The sequence below is a fragment of the Salmo salar genome, chromosome ssa25, assembly GCF_905237065.1.
Source record: "Salmo salar chromosome ssa25, Ssal_v3.1, whole genome shotgun sequence".
Taxonomy (NCBI): domain Eukaryota; kingdom Metazoa; phylum Chordata; class Actinopteri; order Salmoniformes; family Salmonidae; genus Salmo; species Salmo salar.
The window spans coordinates 13,041,649-13,062,128 of record NC_059466.1 but is presented as its reverse complement, the minus strand read 5'-3'; the positions used below and the strand labels follow the sequence as shown (position 1 = coordinate 13,062,128).

At 42.5% G+C, this 20,480-nt stretch overlaps 1 protein-coding gene across 5 annotated transcripts in view; it reads left to right on the top strand.

Moving 5' to 3' along the window:
• The window catches only part of LOC106586183 (RNA-binding motif, single-stranded-interacting protein 1), a 43,129-nt gene extending 23,137 nt beyond the window's left edge, over positions 1-19,992 (top strand). For 2 of the 5 annotated variants that reach the window (XM_045707377.1, XM_014173149.2), the window contains exons 3-14: positions 455-513; positions 3,686-3,783; positions 7,932-8,089; positions 8,908-8,987; positions 9,974-10,089; positions 10,407-10,456; positions 10,626-10,713; positions 11,153-11,203; positions 14,587-14,697; positions 14,992-15,069; positions 15,369-15,447; positions 17,428-19,992. In XM_045707377.1, the coding sequence (XP_045563333.1) occupies positions 455-513; positions 3,686-3,783; positions 7,932-8,089; positions 8,908-8,987; positions 9,974-10,089; positions 10,407-10,456; positions 10,626-10,713; positions 11,153-11,203; positions 14,587-14,697; positions 14,992-15,069; positions 15,369-15,440 (961 nt within the window). In that variant the 3' untranslated portion in view covers positions 15,441-15,447; positions 17,428-19,992. The remainder of the gene's footprint in view (positions 1-454; positions 514-3,685; positions 3,784-7,931; positions 8,090-8,907; positions 8,988-9,973; positions 10,090-10,406; positions 10,457-10,625; positions 10,714-11,152; positions 11,204-14,586; positions 14,698-14,991; positions 15,070-15,368; positions 15,448-17,427) is intronic. The other 3 variants (XM_014173152.2, XM_014173153.2, XM_014173150.2) reach the window with 3 other exon arrangements.
• Positions 19,993-20,480: the final 488 nt, after the last annotated feature.

The following is a 20,480-nucleotide window of genomic DNA, read 5'->3' as shown; positions in this document are numbered from 1 at the left end:
TTCATTTGTCAGAGCTGGCAGCAACACTGTGCACAAAATAACTGTTAAAGCACAGGGTGTGTTTATGGAATGCTACTCAGTCCCCCTGTGCCTGCATTGTCAAGAAATCGTAAACATACCGTGTCTAATGCATATTTCATTCAAGTTTATTCCTAAATGTTTTCTGATTTTCGGTACGTCTTTTTCACGAGTCAGACATCCTTATGCCTATGGAGGATAGGTAACCCTCCATGATTCTGTCGTTTGGTCAAAATCATGGCAACCTTTGCTCCAGCGCCGCAGAGATTCTCAAATCCACATGGAAACAAACGGCTTCCTGTTTCTCATGCTTTTTTGGGGGGGGGATGTCATACATTCTTGTGCAAGCCTCACTCTTTTTGTCTTTTATAACAGGCTGCCTCTGTCTGGGACATAACGCAATACAACTAAAAATACTTCTCTCTTCTTCTCTTAGGTATGGCAAAATTGTATCAACAAAGGCGATCCTGGACAAGACGACAAACAAATGTAAAGGTGTGTATGGCTTCCTCTGTTTTTACGAAGACTTTCAGTAAGTAGGGACGTGGTTGATTCTGCTAACAGATTTTATTTTTTATTATTATTATTTTTGCACAGAACTCAGGAAGTCATGCTCATAACAACCCCTAGGCTTAAAGCAATAAAAACTCATCACATGCGTCTTCATTGAGAGGATATTGTACGTAGGTATCACAATGATTCATTGTAAAGCAGGAGATAAGTGTCAAGGCTTTGGAGCTTTGACTTAGACTTCCAGTTTGTGATATGATGACACATAGTATTTTCACCATAATCCTCCTAATGCTATTATACTAAAGACAAAGGCCATGCTAAGGAATGAATGAAGATTCTTGCTTAAGGCCTTCTTGACTCACGCAGTGGGTTTGGCAACCCAATAGTGTCACAGTGTACTGGCTCTGCCTTGTTGAAGTCATCCAACAGCTATGTGGCTCAGAGGGGCTGGCCTAATCAGGAAACAGACAGACAGGCTGGCAAAAGGCTGCCACTACTTCATGTTATTTTAGTCCCTTTACTGATTGGCTGTCTGTCACTGTGCAGCGCGCTATGGGGGGTGATCACAAGAGGAAGTGACTGCTCATGCCCCTCCCTCTGGAGCGTGACAAACAGTCTTGGCTCTGGCTGCAGCCCTGGGCCCAACACCCTGTTCTGACTAGTGAGGAGCGCAATGACACTGAAGCCCAGCCCAGCCAGCACGCACCACAGATGGGCTAGGAAATAAGCTTGGTCACTGTCCTGCTGGGGATTATTATACCCTTATTCATCACAGGTGGCGACTGAGAAACATCCTTTCATCTTGCATGACGATTTTTACTTGAAATCACGGCTTGCTTGAAGAAAGGTACCTGAGAAACTACCCAAAATCCCAACTTGGAAAGCCAAATGAACGTTTTGCCATTCATAAAAACAAACATCAGAATGTTCCGATTCAGTATATACTTGGTTTGTGCTGTTTATCACCAAGATCAAACTAGAATCTGTAATTAGATTCCACATTGAGCAGAGAGTTTGCTGTGGACCTGTGAGGTTGTTTGATGGTTAAATATAGCAGAGCAGAGGGCAGGGAGGGACTGCAGGTCTGACTCTGGCCTGCATTGAGCCCCAGGGGAACAGTGAGCTGACCTGAGCCCTGGGCGTCATCACTGCAATCTGCAGCTTCAGCACTGTTCTCTGCTCCCCCGGCCTACAACACTACCTCACCACCAGTCACTGACTGACCACCACGGGCCACAGAGAGGTGGGGGTCAACCACAGAACATGGTGGCCTCTGGCCTGGTCTCGCTGTGGTGGCTGTCAATCACATCTTGTCACTTTCTGCTTGCTGTAGACGTCGATGTTGACCTGAGATTTAGAGTGCCAACCAAATGGCACCCTATTCTCTGTATTCTACGAAGCATGGAGGAGGAGGTGTGATGCGGTGGGGGGGCTTTGCTGGTGACACTGTCAGGGATTTATTTAGAATTCAAGGCACACTTAACCAGCATGGCTACCACAGCATTCTGCAGCGTTACGCTATCCCGTCTGGTTTGGGCTTAGTGGGACTATCAGTTGCTTGGGCTCCTGTGTGGCGCAGAGGTCTAAGGCACTGCATCTCAGTGCTAGAGGCTTCGCTATAGACCCTGGTTCGATCCCGGGCTGTATCACAACCGGCCGTGATCGGGAGTCCCATAGGACGGCGCACAGTTTGCCCAGCGTCGCCCGGGTTAGGGGAGGGTTTGGCCAGGGTAGGCCATCATTGTAAATAAGAATTTGTTCTTAACTGGCTTGCCTAGTTAAATAAGGGTTAAATAAAATACAAATAAATACAGAAGATAGCCCTATTTGGTAAAAGATCAAGTCCATATTATGGCAAGAACAGCGCAAAGAGAAACGACACTCCATCATTACTTTAAGACATGAAGGTCAGTCAATGTGGAAAGTTTCTTCAAGTGCAGTCGCAAAAACCATCAAGTGCTATGATGAAACTGGCTTTCATGAGGACCGCCACAGGAAAGGAAGACCCAGAGTTACCTCTGCTGCAGAGGATAAATTCATTAGAGTCAACTGCACCTCAGATTGCAGCCCAAATAAATGCTTCACAAGAGTTCAAGTAACAGACACATCTCAACATCAACTGTTCAGAGGGGACAGTGTGAATCAGGCCTTCATGGTCGAATTGCTGCAAAGAAACCACTACTGAAGGACACCTAAAATAATAAGAAGAGACTTTCTTGGGCCAAGAAACATGAGCAATGTACATTCGACCGGTGGCAATCTGTCCTTTGGTCTGATGAGTCCAAATTTGAGATTTATGGTTCCAACCTCCGTGTCTTTGTGAGACGCAGAGGAGGAGGAGGTGTGATGCAGTGGAGGTGCTTTACTGGTGACACTGTCTGTGAGTCATTTAGAATTCAAGGCACACTTAACCAGCATGGCTACCACAGCATTCTGCAGCGATAGGCCATCCTATCTGGTTTGCGCTTAGTGGCACTATCATTTGTTTTTCAACAGGACAATGACCCAACACACCTCCAGGCTGTGTAAGGGCTATTTGACCATGAAGGAGAGTGATGTAGTGCTGCATCAGATGACCTGGTCTCCACAATCACCCGACCTCAACCCAATTGAGATGGTTTGGGATGAGTTGGGCTGCAGAGTGAAGGAAAAGCAGCCAAAAAGTGCTCAGCATATGTGGGAACTCCTTCAAGACTGTTGGAAGAGCATTCCAGGTGAAGCTGGTTGAGAGAATGCCAAGAGTGTACAAAGCTGTCATCAAGACAAAGGGTGGCTACTTTGAAGAATCTACAAATATTTTGATTTGTTTAACACTTTTTTTTGGTTACTGCATGATTCCATATGTATAATTTAATAGTTTTGATGTCTTCACTATTATTCGTCAATGTAGAAAATAGAAAAATAAAGAAAAACCCTTGAATGAGTAGGTGTGTCCAAACTTTTGACTGGTACTGTATATATAAATATGTAGTGAAGTACTTTTGACCAGGGTCTGTAATTGTTATACTGTTAATTGCATTGCCAACAGAAGATAGTAATGATAAAGCTGAATGATGCATTACGTAGCATGGTTGTGCCATGCAGTCTTTCCAGGTAGGCTGTGTAACGCATATAGTGAGAAGTGTCTTGAGTGGTATGGTGTTCTCTCCCTCAGGTTACGGCTTTGTGGACTTTGACAGCCCTGCTGCAGCTCAGAAAGCCGTCACTGCCCTGAAGACCAGCGGGGTCCAAGCCCAGATGGCTAAGGTGAGGGTATGCTTGCAGTCTATTCCTATTCTCACACACAAACACCTGAAAATACACAGTCTCCAATGGATTTTGGTAGTCCATTTATAGGCAGCAAAAACCTGACCCACCCAGCATTACATAGATTAATAGGTATCTCCCTGCCCGGGTTGCATGTGTACCTCTCAAGTTTGTCTGCAGCCCCCCTGTGACTCTGTGGTCACTGTGCAGTAACATGAGCCCATAGGTGTGTGTGTGCTTGCTTGCTTGTGTTAGTGCTCTTGCGTTCGTGTGTGTGTTCTTGTGTTTGTGTGTGTTAGTGCTCTTGCGTTCGTGTGTGTGTTCTTGCGTTTGTGTGTGTGTGTGCTCTTCCATTTGTGTGTGTGTGTGTGTGTGTGTGTGTGCTCTTGCGGTCGTGTGTGTGGTGGTGGTGGTGGTGTGTGTGTGACAGTTCCTAAAGGCATCCTGTCACACACTTTGGAGGGGCACCAGGGGTGAGTGGCGCCGACAGGCAGACTGTTGGGTGGAGAGAACAGGCTGGTGATACTCTGCGATGACAACAGGGTGACATGCCGGAGAAGGAATTCCCCCTGGGGACATGTGTGTCTAAGCCTCAGCAGGAGCAGAGAGGACTCAGTGTGTCCTTTCTAAAGGAGGCTTATAGGGCAGGCTGTGTCCTAAATTACAGCCTATTCCCTATTGACTGCACTAGGGCCCTGGTCAAAAGTTGTGCACTATATAGGGAATAGGGTGCCATTTGGGACACGTCCAGTGTGTCCTTTCTAAAGGAGGCTCGTCTTGTCTGTTCAAAGGGCTCATTTACACTAGCCTATACTAACCTTTTTCACTAGCCTTGGGGCGGCAGGTAGCCTAGTGCTTAGAGCATTTGGACAGTAACCGAAAGGTTGCTGGATTGAATTCCCGAGCTGACAAGGTATAAAAAAAAAAATGTCGTTCTGCCCCTGAACAAGGCAGTTCCCCGGTAGGCATTTCCAAACCCGGCTCCGGCCAACTGGGCTTTGCGAGCACAACCAACCAAGGCACAAATTATTGGGAAATACAGTATATTTTCCTGTTTCCTCGCTCCACATCCAAAGAAGATGTAACTGTCAACGAACAGTGTTCCAGGTCTAGAAAGTCTTAATGGGTTCAGTGCAGACTGACCCTGAGACAAGTTTGATCCCCTTGGCTTTAGGCAGGACAGGTGAAGGCTGCTTTTTGACACAATGCCGAATATTCTTGTCTCACAGAATCTTAGCTCTAAAATGACTGGAAAATGATTCACATGTGCTTGTATAAACATACAGTATATGTTTACAGTGTAATAAAGTAAAGTGTATAAATTAGATGAGACAATAGGTTTTTCTCTCAAGCTTCCTGGAAGCATTGCTGTGGAAATTTGGAGGCAAAAAGGATGAAAGTAATGTGAAACTTTGAATAAGACTAAGTGGTGAAGAGGGATATTAGTTTGAGAAGCATGAGTCATGAGCCTTGCATTCTGCGTGTAACCGATCTAGCTTGCTGCAGCATTACTCACTGAAGTCACACCAGCATGTGTCACTTTAAAAAGGCCTGACTTACTGGACAGACTGTAATGAAAGGGCTATGAACAGCGTACGTGTAGCAAGTTTGTCCTGTTATAGAATGTCCTTTTGAAAGTCCTATGTGTCAGGCGGACTGAGCTACCCAGCACTGAGCTACCTAGCTATGCTTTACCCAAAGCATTACTGGAGAAGTTTTGAGGCCAGTTTCTGGTGGGAGTCAATTGGGAAGAGAATTCACATGGTTGGTCTTCAAAGGGCCAGCAGGGGCTATAATAACTTTGAACAAGGCAGTTTACAATCTTGGACAGAAGAAAAGGATGTCAATCGTTTGGAGATTGCCATGGCAACCGAGCCAGTTATAGTTGTGGAAATCAGGCCCGCAAAGCCTAAACAAGAATCCTCAAAATCCTCTGCTTCTTGACATGCCTCTGTGCACCTATTTCACTTTTAATTAAAATAAAGCCATTTTGTGAGGAATGCCTAAATTTAATCTAGGCATTGTTCAAGGTAAAGGCCATTTAAAAGTCAGAGCCTTTTCAGTTAACTTTTTCTCATTATTACCAGGGCTTGTTTGGGCTTAATGAACTCCCCAAACAAAGGTATTTTCTTTCTGCCCGGGCAACATTTAATAGGCATTCACTCATTATTATTTCAAAAGCAGGTGGGTGGGAAGTCAGCAGATGAGGGTTTCCTGTTGAAAATGTTCTCCTAATGGTATTCCCACCTAGATATGTTCCTTTTCCTAGATGGATTGCATACTTATATTCTAACATGTTACAGAAGGAGTCCAATATAACATAATAATGATACAATGTGTCTGTACAATAATATTGTAAGTGGATAAACTTGTTTAGGATGAAGTGAACATCCCCTAGTAATGACAGATGAGTGAGGTCTACTTTCCCACTTATTTTGGACGTGAACAGACGACCGTAATAATAAACCTGTGGCCTAAGCACAGCATTTGGAGGGACTCCCTCTCCGGCTAGACAAGCAATTGCCACGCCACCCCTCCCCCCTCCCCTCAGCCGCCACTGGCCCTCCTAACCTGCTCCGTAAGTTCTCCTAAACCTGCTCCAAAAACTACATTTTGACAAAATCTGTATCCCTTCTAGACAGAACCCTCAATGAGCATGCCTCAGTCACACGGCTTGTTTTGCTGGTGACCCCATTCACTGCTGCACAAACAGATGTCTTATTTTGCTGCCAAATTTCGGTCCCTATGTTTTAAGAGCCGCTTCACACGCACAGAAAGGCTTTTTTCTCTCTAATTTCTGTCAGATGATGGCGGAGTTAGGAGTTGAGTCGGGGCTTATACTAAGAGAACTCCTCTTCGGGATGACTCACGGGTAAACCATGTGGTAATTATCCTACACTCATTCCTCCCTTTGAGCCACTGAATACATCACTAGTGAAATTCTCTGTGGAATACAGGTTGTGTGTTGACTAAGTTCGTTTTATTTTCCGTCTATCGTCTATTCCATACTTCCTGTGTTTTAACACATAATGTAGGCAGCCTGTTATCCTGAATGGATATCTGTGGCCTATTCAATATAAATGTTTTAAAGGCCATTTAACTGGATGAATGCTTTACCATTACCCTTTAGGTAAGCCATAAAGGATAAAATGGTAAGGCAGTCTTTTTGCCCTTGAATATAATTAGTGTGTGTGTGTGTGTGTGTGTGTGTGTGTGTGTGTGTGTGTGTGTGTGTGTGTGTGTGTGTGTGTGTGTGTGTGTGTGTGTGTGTGTGTGTGTGTGTGTGTGTGCGCGCGGTGAGCATGGAGGATTGTTGCTGATGGCCACCCCCTCTTTCCATTCTAGAGAGCTTTTTAGAGTTATTAGAGCAGAACACACACACACAAACACCCTTTTGCTGCTGAGTGCTGAAACACACTCCTCCCTTCCTCCATCCATCCATCCATCTCTCCCTCAACTCCTCTCCAATCCCTCTGATTGAACACCTCCACTGGGTGCTTTGCTCTGCTGTTCTGTGTGGTGCCAATTCATTGTTCCTAATAGTTGGATGTAGATTTCTCTGTCAGCGTATTAACTTAGTAATCCAATGGAGTGTGTTAGGCTGGGCTCTGAATGCGGCAGGACGCTGATGAATATTAATGGTGAGCGGCTGCTCCCCGGGGACCCGTAGCCGTGTCTTATGTTTCTGCTGATGCTATTGAAATACAGGAAGAAATCAGCTGATGTGGGTCTCAACCAGCCGTGGGCTGCATGCAAATCACTATTCATGGTGACCCTTTATTAGCTAAAAACCCAGGCAGACAAAGACAGCAGAGGTCGAGAGAGGCATCATGGCCAGGGTTAACGCCATCACGGTAGTCAAAGAGGTCTCAGGGTGTCCCAAATGCCACTCTCTTCCCTATACAGTGCACTACCGGGCCCTGGTTAAGGGCTCTGGACAAACGTAGTGCACTATATAGGGAATCGAGCACATTTTGGGACACAGACAGAGAGTAGGAATTATTCAAGGGATATGACTGCCGTGCCCGAAACTGAAATTGATGCCAATAAAGAGACGGAGTTGAAGTGTTTGAGATCTTTTTTTCCAGGTGTGTCAAGGTTGCTCTTAAGTGCCATTAACACGTCAATGCTTCCTGTCTTTTATCACCATGCAGCAACAAGAACAAGACCCAACCAACCTGTATATCTCCAACCTGCCGCTGTCGATGGACGAGCAGGAGCTTGAGACCTTGCTCAAGCCCTTTGGCCAGGTCATCTCGACTCGAATACTGAGGGACTCCAATGGAACCAGTAGAGGAGTGGGCTTTGCAAGGTCAGCCACTAGTAGTAGAATGAACAGGAGCCACAACCCAACATTCCTGAATGCCGTTTTTTATTCATGTGACTGAAATTGATAGCCTAAGTGCCGGTCCAATTGTGCTATCACGCCAACTCCTTGTCATTCGCTGTCGTGCAAAACCAATGTTTGGCTTGGCAAGGATAGCAACCGAGTTTACAAGAGCACAAACGGATCAGACAAAAAATGTATTATCACGTAATCAAAATTCACAACTACATTGCTTGATTATAGCCCATTTATAGCCCAGGAGTTATTGTATTTCCACTTTTCCCCAGAGAGGATGAGTGAACACACTGTGGTTAGCCGTGGATTTTAATGGACAATGAAGAGTTAATGTTTTGAAGTGCCAGTTGAAGATCAGTTTCATTATGACTGGGATGGTGTAATTATAGTGTTAACGTGGGCCTCCTCCTTTCACGCTCACATAACAGGACACTTGACTGACTAACCTGAAAGGGAGGCCAGGCCCTTGATTCACAAAGCAGAAACACTATCTTCATAGGAATGTCTGTCTGTCTATGAGAGGGTGTGTGGCCAAGTCCCTGCCTGCATGCATGTTACCAATGATCCAGAGAAGAGATAGATTTACTACATTACATTTATATATGAATATATATATTAACCACAAGTGCACTCAAGGACCTGCAACCAAGATTAAAGCCCAGGATATTGACCCATTAAAAAAGCATTTATTGAAAGGTCCGCATTTATATTCAGTCTAAAACATAAAGCACTGTAGGATGCCACCATGCGATTCTGCAGTGTAACTTCTCGTCTCCTGCATATTTCAGGATGGAGTCGACAGAGAAATGTGATTCCGTTATCTCTCACTTCAACGGGAAGTTTATTAAGACACCACCTGGAGTTACTGGTAAGGGACTGATTTCTAAGAACCGATAATTGTTCCCCCTTTCAGCAGCTGCACTGGCTCTCAAGTGTTAGCTCTTTTATTAAACAGCTTCAAATTACAGTAAAAGGTGGATTTCCTATTGGTTCATTGGGATGTGAACCAATACAGTGAGTGGTCAAGCAGCGGATCGGTGGTCCCTTTAGGAGGCTGGGTCTGTGTCCAAAAATGGCATCCTTTTCCTTATATAGTGCACTACTGTTGACCAGGGCCCTAGTGAAGAAGGTGCCATAGACCCTCTACTAAGAGGCAGAGTGAAGAGCTGCCTTCTTTCCCAGTCTAAGCTATTTAATTGGATTAATCGACTGAAATAGTGTTCACTGGCCCTGCCGCCTTTAGGAAAGGACAGAGATTTACAGGGCCCCAGCTGACAAATGAGATGTCTGTGTTTCTCAGCCGGGCTAAAAAAAAACACTCCCAGGCTCAGTCCACGAATGACTGTATAGTAACATTTACATTTGAGTCATTTAGCAGACGCTCTTATCCAGAGCGACTTACAGGAGCAATTGGGGTTAAGTGCCTTGCTTAAGGGCACATCAACAGTTTTTCCACCTAGTTTACTCAGGGATTTGAACCTGTGAATATTTGGTTACTGGGCCAACGCTCTTAACCGCTGGGCTACCTGCCTCCCCAGTAAGCGATTCAGACAGCACCATGCATACTGTAGTAGTGTTTGTGTGATTGTGAAGCCCCTCTCTCTCCCTTTGTCTCTCTCTCTCCCTTTGTCTCTCTCTCTCCCTTTGTCTGTCTCTCTCTCTCTCTCTCTCTCTCTTTCTTTCTTTCTTTCTTTCTTTCTTTCTTTCTTTCTTTCTTTCTTTCTTTCTTTCTTTCTTTCTTTCTTTCTTTCTTTCTTTCTTTCTTTCTTTCTTTCTTTCTTTCTTTCTTTCTTTCTCTCTTTCTTTCTTTCTTTCTTTCTTTCTCTCTTTCTTTCTTTCTCTCTTTCTCTCCAGTGCCACTGGAGCCCTTACTGTGTAAGTTTGCTGACGGCGGGCAGAAAAAGAGGCAAAGCCAGTATAAATTTCTGCAGAACAGCCGTGCGTGGGCTAGAGACGGCGACGCTAGACTGGTGAGTGCTGCTGCCCTTTCGTTTCCGCATGCATGTTGGATGGAGTGGGATTGCTGCACACGGAAGAGCACATCTATAGGAATGGTGTTTAGATGTGTAAAAATCAGTCTAGTTCCAGTTTTAATAAACAGACGTCAAGGTTAAATCGTATACCTAGAACTCTTTGACAGAGTTATGAGGTGTAAGTACAGTAATCAGTCTCCACAGGTGTCACGGGGAGATTTGTTTAAGGCTAATGTGACTGTGTGTGTGGGTTGCCTCAGGGTATGCGTTATCTTGTCTCATTTTAGCTCTCTTGTTCTTTTCTATGTCCCCAGGCTGGAATGACCCTCACATATGACACCACTACAGCGGCTATGCAAAACGGGTAAGAGCCACCGCAACAAATCCACTGTGTTCATATTGCCATTTTTTATTATGTAAATTCAGCATTTTGTTGTTGTTGTCGTAAACTGTGAGTAAGGAATCAATCAAATCAAAGTCTTATTATTTTGGGGTGTGTAGGACTTTAGAAACGTTTGAATTTCCCTCTACAGATTTTATGCGTCTCCGTACAGCATCGGAAACAGGATGATCGCTCAAACGTCCATGTCTCCATATCTCTCACCTATCTCCACGTACCAGGTTGGCATCAACCTCATTCAATTGATATGGATGGATGGGTTTGCATGACTTTGAGTAGCATCACTATTCTACACAGCCATAATACACACTTTCTGTAATTGACCAGGTCTATATGTATGTATGTATTAACCTTTTATGACACTTACCTCAGAGGGCTCTCCTTAGAGGGCTGGGGCTGTGAGAGGTCACTATGGCCTTACTCCCTGGACTGTGTCCCACATGGCACATTATCCCCTAGTGCACAAATTTTGACCAGGGCCTATAGAGATCTGGTCAAAAGTACTGCACAAGTAGTGCACTTTATAGGGAATAGGGTGCCATTTGGGATGCATTCTGTAGTGCTGAGCCAAACAGAGAGGCATGTGAGCTCCTGAAATAGCTCTCTCCTGTGCCCTGTGCTGTGCCAGTGTGTTTACAGAGTGTATGTGTGATGTTCCAGGTACAGAATCCCTCCTGGGTTACTCACCAGCCCTACATCATGCAGCACCCAGTAAGCCCAAATAAACAACCTTTCTTGACCCTCTCTTTCACGCCCCCTGCTTATTTTCTCATCTCTTGTCTTTGTTTTCTTCCCTCACCTTGGAATGTAATGTTTCTCCTTTCTCTTTTCTTCTCTCTAGTTGGAATGTCTTGCTTCTCCTCTCCTTCTCTTCTCTCTCTTCTGTTCTTTCTTACTCTGGGCAGGTGTAGATCAGCTGTTTGCAGGTGTTCCCTTTGCTCTATGTTTAGAAAAGAGGAGAAATAGGGAGGTGAAAAGCACTTAGGTAAAAATACTTGAAAGTACTACTTAAGTCGTTTTTTGGAGTATCTTTACTTTACTATTTATATTTTTGACAACTTTTACTTTTACTTCACTACATTCCCAAAGAAAATAATGTACTTTTTACTCTAAATTTTCCCTGACACCCAGAAGTACACGTTACATTTGAAATACTTAGCAGGACAGGAAAATTGTCTAATTCACAGACTTATCAAGAAAACATCCCTGGTCATCCTTAATGCCTTTGATCTGGCGGACTCACTAAGCACATGCTTCTTTTGTAAATTATGTCTGAGTGTTGGAGTGTGCCCCTGGCTATCCGTAAAAAAATTGGTGCTGTCTGGTTTGCTTAATATTAAGAAATTGAAACGATTTAAACTTTTACTTACAGTGAGGCAAAAACGTATTTGATCCCCTATTGATTTTGTACGTTTGCCCACTGACAAAGAAATGATCAGTCTATAATTTTAATGGTAGGTTTATTTGAACAGTGAGAGACAGAATAACAACAAAAAAATCCGGAAAAACGCATGTCAAAAATGTTATAAAATGATTTGCATTTTAATGAGGGAAATAAGTATTTGACCCCTCTGCAAAACATGACTTAGTACTTGGTGGCAAAACCCTTGTTGGCAATCACAGAGTTCAGACGTTTCTTGTAGTTGGCCACCAAGTTTGCACACATCTCAGGAGGGATTTTGTCCCACTCCTCTTTGCAGATCTTCTCCAAGTCATTAAGGTTTCGAGGCTGATGTTTGGCAACTCGAACCTTCAGCTCCCTCCACAGATTTTCTATGGGATTAAGGTCTGGAGACTGGCTAGGCCACTCCAGGACCTTAATGTGCTTCTTCTTGAGCCACTCCTTTGTTGCCTTGGCCGTGTGTTTTTGGTCATTGTCACGCTGGAATACCCATCCACGACCCATTTTCAATGCCCTGGCTGAGGGAAGGATGTTCTCACCCAAGATTTGACGGTACATGGCCCCGTCCATCGTCCCTTTGATGCGGTGAAGTTGTCCTGTCCCCTTAGCAGAAAAACACCCCCAAAGCATAATGTTTCCACCTCCATGTTTGACGGTGGGGATGGTATTCTTGGGGTCATAGGCAGCATTCCTCCTCCTCCAAACACGTCGAGTTGAGTTGATGCCAAAGAGCTCCATTTTGGTCTCATCTGACCACAACACTTTCACCCAGTTGTCCTCTGAATCATTCAGATGTTCATTGGCAAACTTCAGACGGGCATGTATATGTGCTTTCTTGAGCAGGGGGACCTTGCGGGCGCTGCAGGATTTCAGTCATTCAGAGCGTAGTGTGTTACCAATCGTTTTCTTGGTGACTATGGTCCCAGCTGCCTTGAGATCACTGACAAGATCCTCCCGTGTAGTTCTGGGCTGATTCCTCACCGTTCTCATGATCATTGCAACTCCACGAGGTGAGATCTTGCATGGAGCCCCAGGCCGAGGGAGATTGACAGTTCTTTTGTGTTTCTTCCATTTGCGAATAATCGCATCAACTGTTGTCACCTTCTCACCACCTGCTTGGTGATGGTCTTGTAGCCCATTCCAGCCTTGTGTAGGTCTACAATCTTGTCCCTGACATCCTTGGAGAGCTCTTTGGTCTTGGCCATGTTGGAGAGTTTGGAATCTGATTGATTGATTCTGTGGACAGGTGTCTTTTATACAGGTAACAAACTGAGATTAGGAGCACTCCCTTTAAGAATGTGCTCCTAATCTCAGCTCGTTACCTGTATAAAAGACACCTGGGAGCCAGAAATCTTTCTGATTGAGAGGGGGTCAAATACTTATTTCCCTCATTAAAATGCAAATCAATTTATAACATTTTTGACATGCGTTATTCTGTCTCTCACTGTTCAAATAAACCTACCATTAAAATGATAGACTGATCATTTCTTTGTTGGTGGGCAAACGTACAAAATCAGCAGGGGATCAAATACTTTTTTCCCTCACTGTATGATACTTAATAGTTTAGCAATTACATTTACTTTTGATACTTAAGTATATTTGAAACCAAATACTTTTAGACTTTTACTCAAGTAGAATTTTACTGGGTAACTTTCACTTTTACTTGACTCATTTTCTGTTAATGTATCTATACTTTTACTTAAGTATGACAATCGTGTACTTTTTCACCACTGGTGAAAAAGGAAGATGGATGGTAGTGAGGACACACATACAGGATGTGACTGGGCACTCTGGGATTTACTGGCACTACGATGTTGAGAGAAATATTAGAACCAGGATGCCTGACTCTCTTGGTGATGCTCACCACTCACCACACGACAAGTTGGAAGTGCTTCAAACATCTTGTGTTTGATGACTGATTCCATTTGGTAGGGAGATGAGCAATTGTTGTTCTGTGCCGTATAGTCGTACCTGCTTTTACAAGGAAATTGTGCTTCCCAGTGGGTGTTTTTCTTACAAGTACTTCCATGTGCCTCTAGCTTGCTAAATGATAATAACCCAAGATTGTCAGTGGCTGCTTCCCAAATGCAACCTCTTCCCTATGTAGTGCCTATGCCTCTGGTCAAAAGTTGTGCACTATATACAGAATGGAGTGCCATTTGGGATGCATCCAGTGACTTCTATAGTCAGTGTGGCCAGCTACCTTGTATTGTGGATATAGGATATGAAGTCTGACACACTGAGCTCAGTTGATCTCTCTCTATCTTAGTCTGAAACCTAACAGAGGACATGCCCTTGTGGAATGATACATGATTCAGGAAGGGAAGGGTTTAATCTAGGTATTATTCCAACGCTCTCCAGCTCCACCTATCTGCCCTGACTAGTTCCAGAGACTTAACAGGATGGCTGCGTCTCAAATGGCACCCTATTCCCTTTTCAGTGGACTACTTTTGACCAGGTTCCATAGGGCTCTGGTCAAAAGGAGTGCACTACATAGGAATTAGCGTGCCGGTCTGTCCTTCTTTCTCTCTTACACTGTCTCTCGCTCCTCTGTTTCTGACATTTTGATCTTGCATGGTATTCGTGGATGTGTGTAGCATTTATTTGTTATAAGTACAAAGAAATATAGGATCCATGAATGTCTGTGTGCCTCTGCTACCGTGCTCTCATCCTTTCACACTCTCTGTCCCAGGGAGCGGTGATATCGCCCTCTATGGACCACACTATGTCACTACAGCCTACATCCATGATGAGCCCTCTCACTCAGCAGATGAGTCACCTCTCCATGGGTAGCACAGGAACGGTGAGAGATCTGGGGTCACGGGGTCAAATACGTCTAAAACTGTGTTCATGTGTTGTATAATTAGAGCAAAGGCCGTATGTATCAATCGTCTCAGAGTAGGAGTGCTGATTTAGGATCAGTTTAGCCTTTTAGATCATAATAAATAAGATAACATGGACCTGATTCTAGACCAGTGCTCCTACTCTAAAACGCTTAAGTACGGCCCCAGAAGTACATTTGATGTCGGAATCTGTATTGTATATAGTGCATTTTAGATGGATTTATGCTAACACAGTTCTGTCCTTCCTTGTGCAGTACATGGCTGCAAACTCTATGCAAGGAGCCTATATTCCCCAGTACACACACATGCAGACCACAACTGTTCCAGTGGAGGTTTGTGATTAACTTACTATTCATGAATCATATACCTTAGCTGTACCTATACCTTAGCTGTACCTATAGGGCCGGTTTCCCAGAGACAGATTAGGTCTAGTTCTAGACTCAAAAGTTATTTCAATGGAGAATCTCCATTAAGAATGATTTTTAGTCCAGGACTAGGTCTGTGAAGCCGGCCCGTAAGATTTTAACTATACTTACTACTTGGTTGTTTGTAGATGCTAGATAAGAGGTAATTCACATAGATAACATTTGATGTATTTATAGATGGTAAACTGCTTTTCTTTTCCTTCCAGGACAACAGTCAGCAACAACAGGTGGAGTCATCCGGTGATCATTCCCCTTACACCTACCAACAAACCAAGTAATACGGAGGTACAGTCAGTGTGGAATCTTTTTCTTATGTCGTACATGCTGTGCATCTCAAATGGCTCCCTATATAGTGCACGAGTACAGATAGGCCTCTGGTCAGACTTAGTGCACTACATAGGGAATATGGTGCCATTTGGGACCATGGTGTTCAGCCTAGCCTATATGGTTGTGGGTAAATGTTTTATATTATGGATTGTTTTATAAATGGATTGTTTGGATCCTGGATGCTGATTGGTTGATAGCAGGGACTTATTCACCACAATCCCCATTTAATGCTTGTTAACAGTTCCATGTAAATTGTCAATGCGCATCCACTGTGCCACAGCCCAGCCAGGCCATTCATAAACGTAATCTCCCCTGGAAAAAGGCATTAAGACATTATGGTCCCATGTGGCTCAGTTGGTAGAGTATGGTGTTTGCAATGCCAGGGTTGTGGGTTTGATTCCCACAGGGAACCAGTACAAAAATATATGCACTCCTTACTGTAAATTGCTCTGGAAAAGAGTGTCTGCTAAATGACTAAAATGTAAATTTCCCCATGCTTGTAAGCCTAGCATTAGGTTTGTGTAAACTTTGCTGCTTGTCTCTCCGACCTGTGCAACAATGTTGTGATCTCCCCTGTGCCATATGAACATGTCCAAAAGAGACTGACAGCTTCTCTGAGCCAGGCAAATTAATTTGCCAGGATCATTATAATGGATATATCCATAGAAATGGCAATAGAAACAAAGGTAAAACAAACAAAAATGCACATAGTCTGCTGTCATTTCAGCTGCCTGGTGTGATTGTGAGTTAGTTTTAGTTGGCTAGCTACCAAAGCAGAAGTAGCTAGCCTACGTAGCTACATGCCAATGATTTGTTTAGCATAGCAACCATTGCAAATAGAATGGATAAAATGAATGGCCTGCCTGTTTGGCTAGCAACTTCAAAATCTCAGAACTAACAACTGGCTTTTTCCTCAGACTATATCGTCTGGTGGAAGGATGAAAGAAAATTAATTTACTAATTAAAATAACGTTTTTAATGAAAACATATTGTTAATCTTTTTTTAATGTTGGGAATCATCCTAGCCTATAACTCCCTCCTAAGGGCTGTTTCCCCAGGTCTTTCGCTCCGCATTGGGCCTAAGAACAACCCTTAGTCGGGAGTTATTCGCAACGATAATCCCCGGGTTCTCATGCCTTATTGCTTAATGATCCGTTTTCAAATTCTGATTGACCAAAGAGCAAGTTACAAGTGACCAAATCGGGGTTTGGGTGTGTTCAGACAGCAGTAATTTGCTGACATGGCTAGTTGTCATAGTAACGACGGTTTTGTGCGCAGAGGTGCAGGCTAATTAGTGGTGGTGCTCGTGCTTCCTATCACTCAAGAGGTTGTGTAGCAAGCTAACGTAACAACAATGCCTGCCATGGACGTTTCCCAGTTTCTTTGAATGTTCAAAATCATAGTGTAAGGACACTTTTAAAGCCTCATAGGATAAGATGATACAACTTTCAAAAAGAGTCCTTTTTGGCTAGCCACACCAGTCAACTAGCTAGCTAGCCACACCAGTCAACTAGCTAGCCAGGTAGCGGTTTAGCTTTCTAGCACGTTCGCTAATTTGTTTGTAAACATTTAACAAGCTAGTTATCTATCACATGTTCTTGTCAAACTGTCAACAGAGTAGCTAGCGAGCAACAAGATATGCCAAATAACAGTCTAAAAACCACTTGAGGGCAAATACATCACATTTGACCGTTCAGACACAAGTCGCATGGCCAGGAATCAGATTTGTATCTGATTTCAAATGATCTACCAAGGTTTGAAATGTGGCTTGAAATATGCGATTCCATGTGCTTTTTGGCTGTTCAGACTGCAGGAAAAAGAACAGACTCGAATCAGATATGCATACAAATAGGATTTAAGTCACTTCAAACTGAAAATGTGTACAAGGCTTTAGTACCAGAGTGTACAATCATTTGACTGTCTTGGTTGTGTCCTCAGGTGTGGTAGAAGCCCAGAAGACAGAGTGGGATGACAGTTGAAACAATCATGGCTGCTTCTGGTGATGGATTGTGCGTTAAGGATTTATCCCCATTTTGTACAGATTCTGCAATGATTTACTTTTGTTTGTGATAAGAAAAACAAGTGAGACAATTTTGATATAAGTTCCATGAGGTGCAAATAAGTGATTAATTTCATCAAAGGATTCAAATTCTCAAAAAATAAGAAAAAAGTAGTTGTATTTTACTAAAGAAAGAACGTTTATTTTTTACCAAGAATTGTCACATGGATGCAAGAACCTATAGAGGATCATGTGACTTGTTGTTTATGGTGCATGATAGTAAAGATGTCTTTTGTTAATATTTTTTATAATTTGAATTGAGTTTTCCCTCTTATTTTGTACTGAAATAGAATTTTCTGACGTTTTATTATTTATCTTGAAAATGATGTTTTGTGCTTGCTGTGTGAGTGTTGCAATGGTGAAGTGTTCAATGTTTCTTATTGTAAAGTGATTTATCTTAGTGGTCTAGATTGATCTTTCCATCTAGACCACAGTAGCTGTATAGGCAACCTCCTAGGCTAGAAATGAGGAAGTCATGGTGAGAGCTATTGCCTTGTAAATCAGCGAAAATAGGGCTTTTACTTTGGATATAGCTAAATAAATCTGCTGTGTTTAAATGTTCCTGCCTTTCCCCTCTGAAAACGAATCTAAAGTAGAAGTTTTTGAGAAAAAAATGTTTAGAGTGAAATTACCCTCTAAATCTGATGATGTTTTAATAGGATGTAATGTTTGTATAATCACAGGGCCTTAAATGTCTCTGGTTGTTTGAATGTGCTAGAAATTCTGTTGAATTATCACATTTTGAATCTTGCCTTTTTTGATTACTTGGTGTTTGTAGATTAGCCTAAAATGAGCTTCTTGGGGTGGGGATGGAATAAGGGAGGGTGTGGTTGTCTTTTTGGGGGATGTTGTTGTTCTTTTTCACTTTCAGTTGAAATGCAAAGAGGCAAACTTCGATTTATCAAAGCCTTCCAGTGCAACTTACGGCAAACGTTTAATGGAGTTTTAGTTGGGAAAAAACTGAGATGAATATGTAGATTTTATTGCACCCAGCTCTTTGATAGGAAACAAACAAGCTCGGCACTTTCAATTATTATTTACTTCACCAAAGAACTGTGAGCTAGTAAATTGAGGAAATAGTTTAATTTCTCTCTAACCAGGATGTAATTGACTTTTTGCCAGACTAGATTGCAGTTTGGAGAATGTGCCTTTTTTGTACATTTACATTCAATTGTCATACGTTTTATGGGAGAATATGGACACAAACAAGCATGAAGGACGATTTGGATCCAACAAGTGCCACACACTGATTTCGTCACTACAGAAAAATGGAAAATGCAACGTTATAAAATGAATAAACCAGGAAAGAAGACAGTTTGAAACTATGAAATTACAAAAAATACAATAATAATTGTTTTGACATTGTGCAACAGAATGTTATTGCTAAAGTTTGATCATTTTTTTATCATAGCAGATTTGAACAGGCTTTATGATTAAGTTGTCTTCCAGAAGCCTGTGTTCTGGCCTATAGATGGTATGTTCTGGCCTGATGGTTGGACAGACCGACCAGTTATCTACCTCAGAGTTTACTTTCTCCTCTGTATTGAGCCGGGTTAGCAGGTCCAGCCCGCCCTTCCAGACCAAACGCCATGCTCAGGAGCTGGCCATATACACTTGTTTCCTTTCAGGTTGTTTTTAATACTTTTTGATTTTCTTCACAATAATTGTTTTATTTTTTATGACGTATTAATATAATCATTCGGAGGAAAATTGTGCGTTGAGCGTGTTTTAGTTGTGTTCAGAAATTCAGTTTCATAGTTTCAAAAGTAGAACTGCTGCTTTCATCACAATTACAGATTCCAGAGGCTAATAAAAGTGGTTGAAGATAAATAAAAGCTGAAAGTTGTGGTATTTCCTGGATCTGTGCTCCTGAGAACATCATTGTTGCTTTGTCAGAGTCCAGACAGACTTGCAGCAGCATTTCCTCTGAAGTCAGCTTGAGTTGAGTTACCAAAGTAAAGGGCCATTGTGACTATACTTGAGATTTCTGTGAAACGCCTGAGACTGATAACTAATACTGGTGAATTCTTGTGAGGATTATGCTGCTAGTAATGTCTGAACCAAGTGCCATACTGCGTCTGGGTCAAGAGTTGGAAAGGTGCATAAAGAAAGAAAAGCTAATTTAATTAACCATCATGTTAAACAGTCATTCAGTTATACTGAAAAGTAGTAATTTATGAAGAGAGAAGTTTTGTACAGATCGTTTGAAGAAACAAAAGATTTTCATAGAGATATCTATATGAGAGTAAATATTATAATTTTTTTTACATGTGCCACACATTTGCCAGTGGTAACTTGTATGTCCAGTTTATGAAAACTTTCCTCTATATTTTTGTTTTGTAGAGTTTGTTAAAGCCAAAAATATTTTTTTTCAGTACATTGTTACTTAAGCGTTATTTCTGTTCAGTTCTTCGAATTTTTTTAAATAAAAACTTCCATTGGAATTGTTCTGTGTTCTGATTGTCTGTGTTGGTGTGAGAGAGGAGAGGTGGTATTATATTGATCTCTGACTGTTGTATGTCCCTGGATTCTTGCCCATAGTAAACACACACCCTCAGAGCTGAGACAATTGCTTATGAAGAGCTTGTTCATTTCCTAGCAACATGACAAAAAAAACCTGTTATAAATTACCATCATTTACGTTATAGGATCTCTATGCCTAAAACAGTCCAGGCCGAATTCCCCGAAGTAATTGTCTTTGGCTGTAAAATGTTGTTTCACTGTCTTTGCCTCCCTCTTTCTTGCTGATCAGCACCCCACCCCACCAATCCACCGTGGAGTCTGTATTGGAGGTACTTCATTTGACCAATGGGAGCTGCTCCTGCTCTATACAAACATACATTTTGAGAGTTATATTTATCAGTAACAATTGGAAGAAAAATGAAAGGATATATTGAAAACATATGACTTTGAAGATAAAAAAAACTGTTTT